The sequence below is a fragment of the Chaetura pelagica genome, unplaced genomic scaffold (assembly GCF_000747805.2).
Source record: "Chaetura pelagica isolate M959 unplaced genomic scaffold, ChaPel_1.0 scaffold829, whole genome shotgun sequence".
NCBI lineage: Eukaryota > Metazoa > Chordata > Aves > Apodiformes > Apodidae > Chaetura > Chaetura pelagica.
Genome location: NW_009954535.1, coordinates 242037 through 255201, shown reverse-complemented (window position 1 = coordinate 255201; position 13165 = coordinate 242037). Strand labels below are relative to the sequence as shown.

General features: G+C 46.1%; 1 protein-coding gene across 1 annotated transcript in view; it reads right to left on the bottom strand.

Moving 5' to 3' along the window:
• GPR149 (G protein-coupled receptor 149) overlaps nt 1-2037 on the bottom strand; it is a 20934-nt gene extending 18897 nt beyond the window's left edge. Inside the window, exons 1-2 of the mRNA XM_010004735.1 lie at nt 1069-2037; nt 2-69 (exon numbers count right to left, since the gene is read on the bottom strand). Of these exons, the coding sequence (XP_010003037.1) occupies nt 2-69; nt 1069-2037 (1037 nt within the window). The remainder of the gene's footprint in view (nt 1; nt 70-1068) is intronic.
• Between the last annotated feature and the right edge of the window lie 11128 nt (nt 2038-13165).

Genomic DNA, 13165 nt, shown 5'->3' with positions numbered 1-13165 from the left:
CAGCAGGAAACTGAGTGTCTCAAATGACAGGCTTTGAAAACCAGTGATGTGCTGAACAACCATTTGTATCTGAAAGGCAGAACATTTTTAAATGCAAATCACTTCAGGCACTTTGAGATACTTCCAGGAATAAACAGGACAACCCCCACAAATACAACACAAGACACAGGTTGCCATTAATGTTGCTAAGCCTTACAATTTTGATTCTAAAAGAGAGTGGAGAAAACACTCTGCCAAGAGTCTCTCCTCCTCATTCAGCATTTCTTAGAAAAACCCCTGCCTAAGCTAAATGTACCTGAGAAATATACCTGAAAAATACCTGGGAACTATTAAAACACACAACTCACAATCCAAGCACCTTAGAAAAGACTGCTGGCTCAGCCTCTCCTACATGGTGCTGAGGAGCCCCAACTCCTGAAGGAGAAGAGATGTTCTGTAATGCTCTCCCTCATGTGAGAGGAGCTCAGGAGCTGAGCCTACCCACATCCCAGGGGCAGGGATAACACTGCCCCAGAGCCACGTTCAGTGTCCTCAGCAGTCTCCTTTCTCATTACATGTGAATGTACCTGCTCCCAAACACCAGTGTGTACACGTGGACAGCCCTTCCCCTCCTCCCCCCACAATGCTACAGAGAGGTCAAAGATGCAAACAAACCTCCTGTTTCTAACAAACTCCTGTTTTTAAGCAGTCTGGCAGAGGTGACTCAGCGCTGTGAGGAGGGGCAGCAGTACTAGCCTAGTACAACCCGGGGCCCCTGTAATGCTGAACTAATGCGTGGCAGACAGCTGGCAATACAAAAGGGGGGACCTTATTCATCCCTGTATTCAGGTGATGCAAATGATGTGATGACAAAGTGACTGATGAATCAGGCTCTGCCAAACCTGCTGAAAGCCAGCTAAACTGATGGAGTGACACAGACCTGATTAAAAGAACTTTTGCTGGCACAAACTATGCTATAAGGAACAACTGGAATGGCTTCTGTTCATCTGTTTCAATTTGTGGCACACCAACTCACACCCCATTTTAATGTAAGCCACCATTAGAAAGTAAAGCAATCTGCTGATTTACCATCATGGGAAGCCAGAGAATGACTTTGGTCAGTGCAAGAATCAGTGAGAACCGTTTCTGGGCAAAGCCCACCATGAAGCTCTTGCTCTGGCTGCTGTTCATGCAGTGGGGCTCAGGTGCACCGCTCTCACCCACACTTTTCCTAAAAACTGCCTCCGAGCTTGGGTGTGTGTTTTGGAAATGCTTGAGGGTTTTATCCACAGGGTCCAGTGGTGGCAGCGATGGGGCAGTGGTGCTGCAGCCTGAAGGTGTCCCAGGGCTGATGTAGCCTCCAGAGATTTCCTGGTAAGCAAGGTGTAAAAGCTGCTGCTCATCTGAGCACAACAGCTGGTACGTAAGAGGAACAGACAGCACTGTGAGGAGGCAAAAGCATAGTGAGTAAACAATAAACAAAAACAAGATGTAGGAACTGGCACAGTCAGTGAAGCAACCCCAGGAGGTAGGGATGTACTTGCCCCAGCCACAGAGAGGCAAAATGCAGATCAGCAAACTGAAAATCCAAATGGTAAGAATGGCCCATACCATGCTGACTCGTCGCTTGGAAGTGCTGAAGCTCATTGCCTCCACTTTGTTGATGGCATAGAAGTTGTAAGAAACTATAAGAGACCCTTTCAGGTTGCTAGAAATGCCCTGGAATAAATATATAAGTGCTGAGGTTGTGCACAGAGGCTGGGGGAGGACATCACTTGACCACTGGGTGAGCATGAAAATAATCACTGGCACAATGCTGATTAAATCATCTATTGACAAAGAGGTCACAATCATTGAAATCGTGGTTTTGGTTTGCATTTTCAGCAGGGAAACTAGTGAATAAACGCTGCCCAGGAGGGCTGTGAATGCAATGATAAAAGTCAAGCAGAATAGAAAGACATTCAAAGTTCTCTGCTCGCTGGGCTTATCCACGATGCCATGATTTTCAGTGAAGAAGCTTGTCCCATTGAGTGACAAGTTACTGGGTGTTACCGACATTGTCCTTGGCAATTTTTTTCTTTGCCTTCTCACTGAGTCTGCAAGTTTTCATTAGCTGAAACCAGAACTGTTATCTCCACATCACAAGTTCCTTTGTTTTCATAAACATTCTTTTGTGGCATCTGATGAAGAAGTATTCAGGTGAAAGCAGCCTTGGTGACCAGAACAATTCATGCTCTTGAAAAATCAGGCAACAATGAAGTACCAAAGGTGATGAAAAAAATGCAGTTCTTCATAATCCTTTCAGTCCTGGAGGATGGTTAATTTAGGCTCTCCAGATAATAACATGCCTTTCACTTTTGACAGGTATCAGGCAATGTGCCTTACTCACGAGTTCAGTTGAAACGGAGGCAGAATATCAGGGATGCTCAAGCTCTAGTAGCTCAGGGAGGAACATAGTAGAAAGGCGAGGCTGTCGGATTCACCCTGCGCTGTGCGGAGCTGCAGGAGGGAGGAGTCAGATGGCAGCAGGATAGCAGAGCCGAGGGGAGCGAGTATCCTCAGACTGAGCTGCCTCAGCTGGATCAGAAGGCTGAAACAGTGTCCTCGCTTAGCCACACCCCTGCTGCTGACACTGAAATCCAACTCAGAGCTGATGTCAGCCGTAAATGTCGTTCCCGTGAAGCCCATGGCTGCTCCGGGGCTGTGCCCCACGAGGTGACAGGCAAGGCCGGCGCACACCCTGCACAGGGTGACAGGCGAGCGCTCCGGGCTGCGCACACCCTGCACAGGGTGACAGGCAAGGCCGGCGCACACCCTGCACAGGGTGACAGGCGAGCGCTCCGGGCTGCGCACACCCTGCACAGGGTGACAGGCAAGGCCGGCGCACACCCTGCACAGGGTGACAGGCGAGCGCTCCGGGCTGCGCACACCCTGCACAGGGTGACAGGCAAGGCCGGCGCACACCCTGCACAGGGTGACAGGCGAGCGCTCCGGGCTGCGCACACCCTGCACAGGGTGACAGGCAAGGCCGGCGCACACCCTGCACAGGGTGACAGGCGAGCGCTCCGGGCTGCGCACACCCTGCACAGGGTGACAGGCAAGGCCGGCGCACACCCTGCACAGGGTGACAGGCGAGCGCTCCGGGCTGCGCACACCCTGCACAGGGTGACAGGCAAGGCCGGCGCACACCCTGCACAGGGTGACAGGCGAGCGCTCCGGGCTGCGCACACCCTGCACAGGGTGACAGGCAAGGCCGGCGCACACCCTGCACAGGGTGACAGGCGAGCGCTCCGGGCTGCGCACACCCTGCACAGGGTGACAGGCAAGGCCGGCGCACACCCTGCACAGGGTGACAGGCGAGCGCTCCGGGCTGCGCACACCCTGCACAGGGTGACAGGCAAGGCCGGCGCACACCCTGCACAGGGTGACAGGCGAGCGCTCCGGGCTGCGCACACCCTGCACAGGGTGACAGGCAAGGCCGGCGCACACCCTGCACAGGGTGACAGGCGAGCGCTCCGGGCTGCGCACACCCTGCACAGGGTGACAGCCCCTCGCAGGGGCAGGTGCCTCCTGCCTGTGCGGGACCCCAGCACAGTTTGGGGTTCATGAACTTTCACTCCCCGCACGGCTCAAACAGGAGCCGCATCCAGTGCTGCCCGTCAGCTCTGGGTGCAGACACGGGCACAAGCCCAGCCAAGGGCACTCTGGCCCGGCACGGGGGTTTGCTCTCTCTGCAATACTGGCAGAACTTAGAAGCTGAAAATATTCCCAACACTCAGCGAGGTTCAACACAATCTTCTTGGAGCTCTCTGCCTCTTTCCTTTTGGCTCTGCTTTGAGCTCAAACAGGCTATGGGGCTGCAGGCCAAATATCTTCTCGTTAAGGGTATTACTTGCCAGCCTGGGTAACATTACAAACCCCCTCAGAAATCCGTGTTATTAACAACCTGATCCTTGCTCCTTCCTGCCCACGTTGGCTGTGTCGGGCAGCAGCTGGAGTGTGGGCAGGTTGGAGGCAGCAGCTCCTGAGCAGGGAGCGCCAGCCGGGACAGGCATGGCAGTGGAGGCAGGGCCACAGCTGGATCCTCCAACAAGAGCCCACAGCACAGGGATTGGATCTAGGGGTAAGGTACCTGAATACCCCTCTTTCATTTCTGACTCCAGGCTGCCCTGCCATGGCTCTGGGAAGGCTGACACCCCAGAACAGGCTTGCTCTTCCAGGACACCCCACGTGCCCCGTGCAGCCAGAGCAGTGTCCCCACTGCAGGACCTGAGGTAAAGCCACGCTCCTCCTCTGCAGCCCCACCACAGCCTCTGCCTCTCCATCCTCCCGTTCACAGGCAGCCTCTGTTCTGAGGATTCTGAATCATTTATCAAGACCAACGGTCAACCTTCATCTCAGAAATTTGCAAAACAGAGAAGCATCTATCCTGTCTTCCACATGAGGCACAGTCCTGGATCTAGACCATCCATCTGGCCTTTAACTGTACAGGATTTGACTTGGCTTTTGTGATTTATCTTTCCTGCTGGACTATTGATTGTTAATCCATGCTGTGCTAGCTAAAGGCCAGGGCTCATTTCCTTCTATTTACAAAGCCCATTCACCTCTGCCCCTGCAAGCCTACTTTAAATTAAGGACAGCGTTCTAAATCTTATGATTAACAGTGTGAGCCTGGTAAGAAGTACAGTCAAGTGGTAAGAAGAGAAACAAGCATCATTCACCCTTGTTTGAATCATTCTCTTTTAGCCTGGCTTCCTCAGGAAACATGCTGCCCAAGGATGGCTGCATAGCTGCATGTTTCTTTCTTCCACACCCCATCTCTCAGTTCCTTTTCACAAAATGATAATTTCCATCTCAATTTGGCTGTATCAAAGCTATTATGTTTCCCACAAGTTTTACGAAAAATGAGCAGCAGGTCAGAGGAGACACATCTCAGCAGGCTCCCGAGACAAGAGACAGGCTGCAGCAGAGTTCCTTCTTCACCAGCAACCACAAGCAGAAGCTTTATAAATACTCCAACCATGAAGAAAGCTTCAGTTAAATTTCAGTTAACCTGGATGCCAAACTGCAGGAAACCACCTTTGTTAACTCTGTCATGTTCTGGTACTTCCTGATGTGGGATCAGTTACTTTCATTCTCAAATTCCCTGTTTCCATTGCCAGTGTCATCTTCATTTGCTCTTGCTACATCACTGCTAGGTGTTTGGAAAAAATTTTAGTGATGCTTGAGAAATTTATTTTCTCTACTTTGGAAAATTTTTCTCCTGTATCCTGAGTCATTACACCTAATGTCCAATAGCCCTAATGGCTGATAATCAACCACAAATTCTCTGGACGTTCCCTCAGTACAATCCTCTTCACATACTTTACTGACCTTTGCTGTATTCCTCTCTGAAGGCTTTTGGACACTGGTAAGAGCAGTCCATTCTGAGCCTTCCCTTTGCATTTACAACTAAGTGCTCATCAGTGTTTTTAAGAAGAAAGTCACTGTTATTTATTGCAATGCCCATTCCAGGCAGAGGACATGGTACTCACTTCACTTTCTCTTCCCACAGGATGTATTCCATTATGGGAACTGCACCTTGCAATTGTCTCTGGTAGCTTTTGTTTATTTTCTGGCAGAATGTACAATATGGTGAAATGTTCTTTGCTCATTTCATAGTTATAAATGGAAGATCTTGGAAGCCATGAATTCTCCTCTTATTTATCTTTCTTTAAACATGACTGATAAGTTATGATGAAACATGTACAGAAAGATCAGTTTCTTCATAAAACTAAAGAGAAAATTTGGCTGTAGTAAGAAACAAGCAACTCATTAAAGAAAAGCATGACTTTCAACACAGCTCAGCCTCCCAGTAGTTGACTTGCATGCCCAGTGAGGTCTAAGCTCTGAAACCTCTTGTGCCTGGGGAAATGAATCTGAACTAGATTCTCTGCTGTCTTCTAAAGGATGAGTTTGTCTTGCAGTATTTCCAAATGTGCAGGAAAACTTGCTTTGCAAGTTGTGGTCTCCCTTCCAAACTTTCCTGAAAATCACAAAGGCTCAACTAGGGCTGAGGGTGGCAAGGACAAGCAGGCAAGCAGAGAGGTCAGTGTCAGCACAAACCCCTTCCAGATTTTCTAAAGAAACAGTGCTAGAATGGAATATTACAGCACTGTCAAAAAAGCCCCAGATAATGATCTTGCAGAAACCAAGAGAAAGAAGAAGACACCTTGTCTGCTGCCAAGTCCTTGGTTTGGACTGTGTCAAGGCAGGCACAGATTTGTAGATTAAGATCCTTACTTCCTATTCCCTTTCTTCTCTGCATTGAGCCACTTGAACTATGGGAGGTTCCTAATGCAAATACTTTCCCTTCCAATATAGATATGCATTCTCTATCCTGATGTGAATTCTCTTTGCTAAGGAATGACCACAAAGAGAAAACACATTAGGCATGGAAATCTCTTTGGCCTCATTTCAAACAGCACTGCACAGCAACGTCACTTGAAGGGAAGAGTCAGCCCTACTGCACAGTCTGTTGAAAGGATTTCTAAGAAACACACTGCACGTAACAATTCAGAAATGCTTGTAAAGAGAATAAAATATTCAGCATTCACAATATGCAATCAACAAATAGGGTATTAAAAATTTATTCTATTTAGAGTGTGAGTCAAAGCCTTGACTTACAGCTTTGCTTCCTTTTGTCACTGCAGAGAGACAAGGTTATTACAGCAGCTGTGCAAGTATTTCATTTCAGAAGGTGATGCAACCTCTGTGCCAAGCATAAATGTAGACCTATATAGAATTCCATAAATGTACTTTTAATTTCTTTCTCAATAGGATGTGAACAAAATATTTTATTTTTTAATCGTATTTAACAGACTTTTAAAAAGATGCCAAACTAAGTGATCATTTTTGGTCTGTTAGAGTCAGACATCAGATACAAAATGGTGAAACTGTAGCTAATTATTTCATCTAGTGATTTGCTTCAGGTGAATTAAATCAATGGTGCCCTCCAATACAAGGCAGATCCTGTTCTACCTAACCCATTTCCGCAGCAGCTGTGTGGCTGTGCTGGAAGAAAAGGGTGCTTACTGATTAGGAGCAATTCCAGCAATGTACATCAGGAGTAATTCCATTAAACCTAAAAATACGATTTAACTTATGTGCTCACTGTGGGCAGGACTGCACCAGCTCTAACTCAAGCAAAAGAGGGCCTTGCTGTGCAGAAGCCCCTTCTGCAGCCAGCAGGTTCTTGTCCCTGGCAGCAGCAGCCAGGTCCTGTCCTTATGTATGGCAGTGCCCTCCCTGAGCAGGTGGGCCTGTATGAAGCAGTGCCCACTGCCAGAGCTCACTCACTTCAGGTTTTGCTTCTGGCAGAAGTCTACAAGCAGCACGCCAATGCAAACCAACAACAGTGCCAGCACCTCAGTGAGTCTGGCAGGGAACAAGAAGCCTGAGGGACGAGAATGACTCTGCCCAGCCTGCACTGTGTGCACACTACCAGAGACCATCACGAGCGGGATTCAGGACATGAACTAAGGGGAACCAACCAGAAGAGAAACAAGAAATTATAAATTAATAATTCAAGGATGGCAATGCTGAAAGGGAAGACCTGCAATGCATACAAGCAGGAGAAAGGGACAGTTCTAGTCAGGAAGGTGCTATTTCTCCAGTGAATGGCAAGACACAGAGATGGCAGTAAAATCTGCAGCTACTGAAGTGGAGAGCAGCTCAATTCCAGACAGCATGGAGAGCAACATGTTCTGTCAGGTGTGGTGTAATTGCTCTCTTGAGACAAGACACTTCACAATGTCACTTTTCCTGAGGAGCTGAATGGTCAGGAGCCAGCCAGCCAGCAGGGAAGCAGCCCTTCAGCACACCTCACAGTTAGTGTTTGCTGTCTAATAGATTGCATGGCAGCCTAGGAACACAATTAATGGAACAGTATGATATGATGATATGCATTTAATTTTGTTGCATGGCTCTCTGAGCAGTAAGAACAGATGTGATGCAGCTGTGATCATACCTAATCACAGAACTAATTCGGCCAATCTAACATTGTGCTCAGTAATCACTCCTGGTTTAGACACTGCAAAGTGCATGTAGCATGCTGGAGACACAGCCAACATAGCAGGAGCTGGGCAGCAGGATCCCTCACTGCTGTGGGAAACTGCACTCAGAGAGTTAACTGGAGAAACAGCTGGGAAGAAATCATAATCCCTTTCTGAAGGCAGGGGGAAATAAAAGGAAGAAGGCTGTGCCTTTGAGTGACCCAGCTATGATCCCAGATGGAAGCAGCAGGAAGATCAGCTGAATATGTAGAACTTTCTTCAATAGTAATAAAATTAATGACTGCAAGAGCCATTTGTGATAACTGTTTGCACATTTCACTGCCTGTGTTTTAGTCTCAAGAGCTCTGCAGTGGGTTGTCTTAGCCCTTCATTTCCTTTTCAGTTGTCATTTCCTCATCTTCTCCCCCACTCACCTTCAAGGAAGGCTGAAGGAGCAGACAGGAAAATTCATCCCAGGAGTCAGAATGACACTGAGTTTTAATGAGTGAAAATCAAAAGCTGTGGAACCAAATTCTGCTCTAGAGGACTAAGAACTTGTATTTACTAGTTACCACTGCTTTTACCTATACCAACAAAACTACTGCCTTTGTAGTACTGACCTGCTTCCTCAAAAGATACTATTAGTCATCAAATATTTTTGCAAGGAAACCAGTATTTTAAGTAGTGCTTTACCCTGAAACCACAAATAGAGATGTTATAAATTATACCCAAATCATGTGGACAAAGCACAGGACACATCTTACTGTGTGGAAAACAAAGAAAATATTTTTTTTTCCTTTTCTTTTTTTTTCTTTTTAACACAAAGGCAATCTCCTCTTTCTGCACGTTACAGAGACTTCAAGGGGTTCTTCTTAAGTGAAGAGATGATTTTTATGCAGCAGACTAGTACTCCTCCAAACAAGCAGAGCACAGAAACGTGCTGCTCATTCCCAGAGGAGGAGCTCCAAGGAGGGGAGCAGCTCTGCAGGAAGATGGCAGCCTTTCCCCAGCCTGAATGAGAAACGGCTCCAGGGAAACTTCTTAAGCTCACCCCCTGGAGAAGGCTACCAAGGGTGTAGAGATTCTTTTGGAACTTCCTTAGGAAGACTTCTTTTCTGACTTGAAGCTTTGGACAAGTTTGGAAAAACAGGAAAAGAGTCTGGGGCAATGCTGAAAAAACCCACAACCAATATTGTAAAAGAAATACAGGAGACAAAGTAAATTCAGTGGATTTCAGATATCCTGTAACATTGTTGGTAACAAACAAAAGCTTCTTTTCCATAGATTCAATACATTTGAAATTATATGAAAAGTCACACAGGCAAAGAATGCCTGTGCTGGCTCTAGCACTGCCCTCTGTGATAACCTGTGCTCTGCAGTCCCTATAAGTCACTTCAAAATAGAGCCATGTTCTCCAACTTCTTCTCCAAAGGGTAACCAAATCTGCCTGTGTTTTTAGAGTACTGAATAGAGAAAGGGCTGCTAATTAATTTTGAGTGACATTAAAGAGGTCTATTAGCTTTGCTGATGTAAAGGATGAATGAGTTTGTATTGGAAAGGGTGAAAAGGGCAGTAAAATTGGATACTGGAACACAAAATGAAATCTTTCCTCTTGTGAAAGAATTGTTATGTTTTTAATTGTAAGTTTTAATTAAAGTATGAACTCAGTAAAAGGACAATGCTTCAATGAAATCTGAAACATGCAAGGAAAACTGCAAAAGAAAACAGTGTTGCTGAGATCACACAGAAGACCTTCCCTTTTAAACTGTGCAGTATAATCTGGTATTTGACACCATCTCACATATTTGTACAAACTAAGTAAACTAAGATGGGTACTGATAACAAACCTGCACTAGTTGAGCTTAAGAAAAATTCACTATTTTATAAAAAAAGCATGGATTCCTCTTCAAACCCATTTCCTTCTCCAGTCAGTTCAATACAATGTGTGAGGTTCAGATCCCAGGGCCCTGGGAGGCTGGTGAGCAGAGGTGGATGGGGCAGCTCTAGGGCTGCCTGCCAGCCCCAGCTCCCCTGGGATCCTTGATGAAACTCCCTGGCTTGGTCACTGTCACTGCTCTCCACAGTAAAGTCCAACTCCCACACGCTGTCTGAGGAAGGGATGCTCATTAATAACAAAATGCACTAAGCAGTTTGCTGGCTCTTGGATTTGCAAGTACCTGCAGGTGCAAGACAAGCCTCTCTGCCCTGGGGTGCTGTACTCCACTGAGCTGAACTTCAAGTGACCTAAGCTCAACCTTTTAAAAAAATATTCTGGCTGAGGTTGTGATTTTGGTAGAAGCAGTCAAGAGCACCTCCATCCTTTTTTGAGAGAGAAACTCACATAGACCCGTTCATGCAGTAAGGTGAAGGCACTAACTCCACAGGGTATAGATTAATGTTAATGAATGGGACAGGATTCTTACACAGTGTGAGTACAAAACCATAAGGCAAAACTTGTTCTTGCTGCTTATACAAGTAAATTTCAAGTATTTCTACCAGGTTACTCATGAGGAGTGAGGACAGGCCAGATCCCTATGGCCGAACAAAATCAAACCCAACTCCTGATGCCTGGGTTCCTAAAACTGCCTATCTAAGTGAGCAGACAGAACCCCTTGTTTTGATATTTGGTGTTTTTACTGGGCTTTCAGAGCCTGCCAGCTCCAGAGATTCTCTGTGGAATGCAGTGGGCAATTAATAGCTATGACAAGTACTTCAGTGGCCTGGGTAATGCTTTAGGCAGATGTTTAAGTAAGCCATGCACAGAGCCCTGCAGCTGTGAGGCACAGGACAGCTACCTGCTCTGACACCTCCAACCCCCTTTGGCCCAGCTCCAAGGATCTGTTCTGGTGGGAGACTGACACATTGGTGTCAGCTCCTTTCTAGGTGGCACGCATGGCTATGTCCCATGGGAAACAAAACTACACAAAATTCCTGTGTCCTTGCTGCCCTGGAAGTTCATCACAGTGAAACAGAAAATTAAGGCCACCAGTTTAGTACTCTTCAAGTCAATTTGTACCGTATGTAAAGCATCCTAAAAATCCTACAAAAATCCTACAATTCCTGCAGAATGGGTGGGCCATGAAAGAATACACTAAATGTCACTTCAGAATCCCAGTAACAATTCCTTACAGCAAAGAAGGACATAAAATCACAGCAGATCCCTTTTTCACTGCAAAAGACACTGACAGCAGCCATTACCACTCAAATCTTGTTAGTCTTGCTGCTCACATTACATGAATGAGGCTGGGAGAACGTCTCACACTTCAGAGTAGTTTTCAAAGCTGCCAAAATTCACATTCATATCACTCAGGCACAAATATATCTCTGTTTCTTGAGTAACAGTTCAAAGGGGTTTTCAAAGCTGCAAAAATTCACACTTGCATCACCAAGGCACAAATACATCTCTATTTCTTGAGACCTTCATCTGTAAGGACACAAGCCACTGATCACTTGAGCACCATAATCCTGCTGCCTTCATCAGACTGCACCAGCTGAAACAAGGCAAACATGAGAACGAAGCTCCTCCCCTCCTACTTCAATAATAAAATTAACAAACTTAATAGATGACACTGAAGAACTGACTACTTTATTACGTCGTTTTTATATCTGATGTGTCATTTTAAAAGTTATCTGAGTGACTTTAAAATAAAAGTTCTATAAAAAACACTGGGAAAAAAGGTAACAGGATTTTCAGTACAGGTGTCAGGTAAGGAATCACCTCCTTACTTGAAAGCTGCAAGTTACTCATGTAGCTAAAACACAAGACCTAGAACAGAGGACAGCATGCTGCTATGGTGTCCTCCAGAAGATGGCATCAGTAAGGAGCTACTTTTATTCCTCTGCCTTGCTCAAAGCAAAATCCTTTTGTTTATACAAGTTAGAAAGCTAATAAATGAAAATAAATTAAACTTTATGCTTGGAAATGCCACCTTGTCATAACTGCTTTTTGGCTCAGTTCTGCATATGTTGGAACAGGGAGGTTTTATTTATCAACTTTGGTGAAATATGAGCCAGAAAAGTGCAGCAGCTTTTCAAACTCCATGTTCACGACCAAATCACTGTAATTCCAAGAAAAACAGAACAACAAAGATATAAGTATTTCCTAGAATTTTCAGCATACTTATAATAAATCTTTCTTCTTTGATACTGCAGTTTGATCCTTCCCAGCGATGCAATTTAAAATAGCTAATTCACAGGAATTAAAAAAAATTATCAGATTAGGAGCATGTAGAGTAATAAAAGATCCAGCAAGAAGGGAAATGCAGAGCTGTGACAATGAGCATCAAGCGTTTTCCTAACAATGGTAGTCAAGTGAAAGAACTCATGAATATTGTAATGAGGTTGTGAAGAAAAACCTCCTAAACAAGACAAAATCATACTTAGAGAACAGCCTTTCAGATGCAGTGATAGATCCAGCTTCTCTGATCTGCAATTTCTGAGACTCAAACTGTGATAGAGAGACTGCAGGATCCAGGCTTAGCGCCAACATAAACTGGCCAGAGTGTGTCAGCAAGATACTGAGATACTATGGAAAGCCTTGCCACAGAAATCTTACTTCGTCAGGCTGGATGGAAACCATCCATCGCTCCTCTTGGAGATGAAGGTTTCAGAGAATGAAAAAAATGCTTGAGAAGAACATTGGATTATTCTCAAACACTGAATCTTTTCAATTCCTGTATTTATCTTGCCCTCTGAGACTGATGAAAAACTTAACCACGTGCTCACTGAACAAGGCTGGGTGTTCACTAACGTTGCCTTAACGAGGAAGGCAGCGCCGCCCGGCCACTGGCTTGTCCTCAGCCCAGTGCGATTCCATGCAGCCGACTGGGCAGCACCAGGGAAATGCTGCAGCAGGCTGAGCTGATGCCAGCACCATTCCCCTAGCCTGTGTGCAGAGCTGCTGGAGAGGACAGGCACCAACCAAGGCCCAGCTGGGCTACTCTGAGCTGTGGTACAAGGCTGGAACATCTCCCATGAAGTTACCGCAAAAACCAGGCACCGTGTTCTGCGACCTCGGCTCACAGGGCAGTCGCAGGCACCACGGGCTGAAAAATCCCAAGTCTGTGTTTATGCACCAAAAGTTAGCAGATTCTCAGAACCCCTGAGCACCTCAGGCAACTGGCCACCATGGGAATTTCACTGCAGCATCTCCT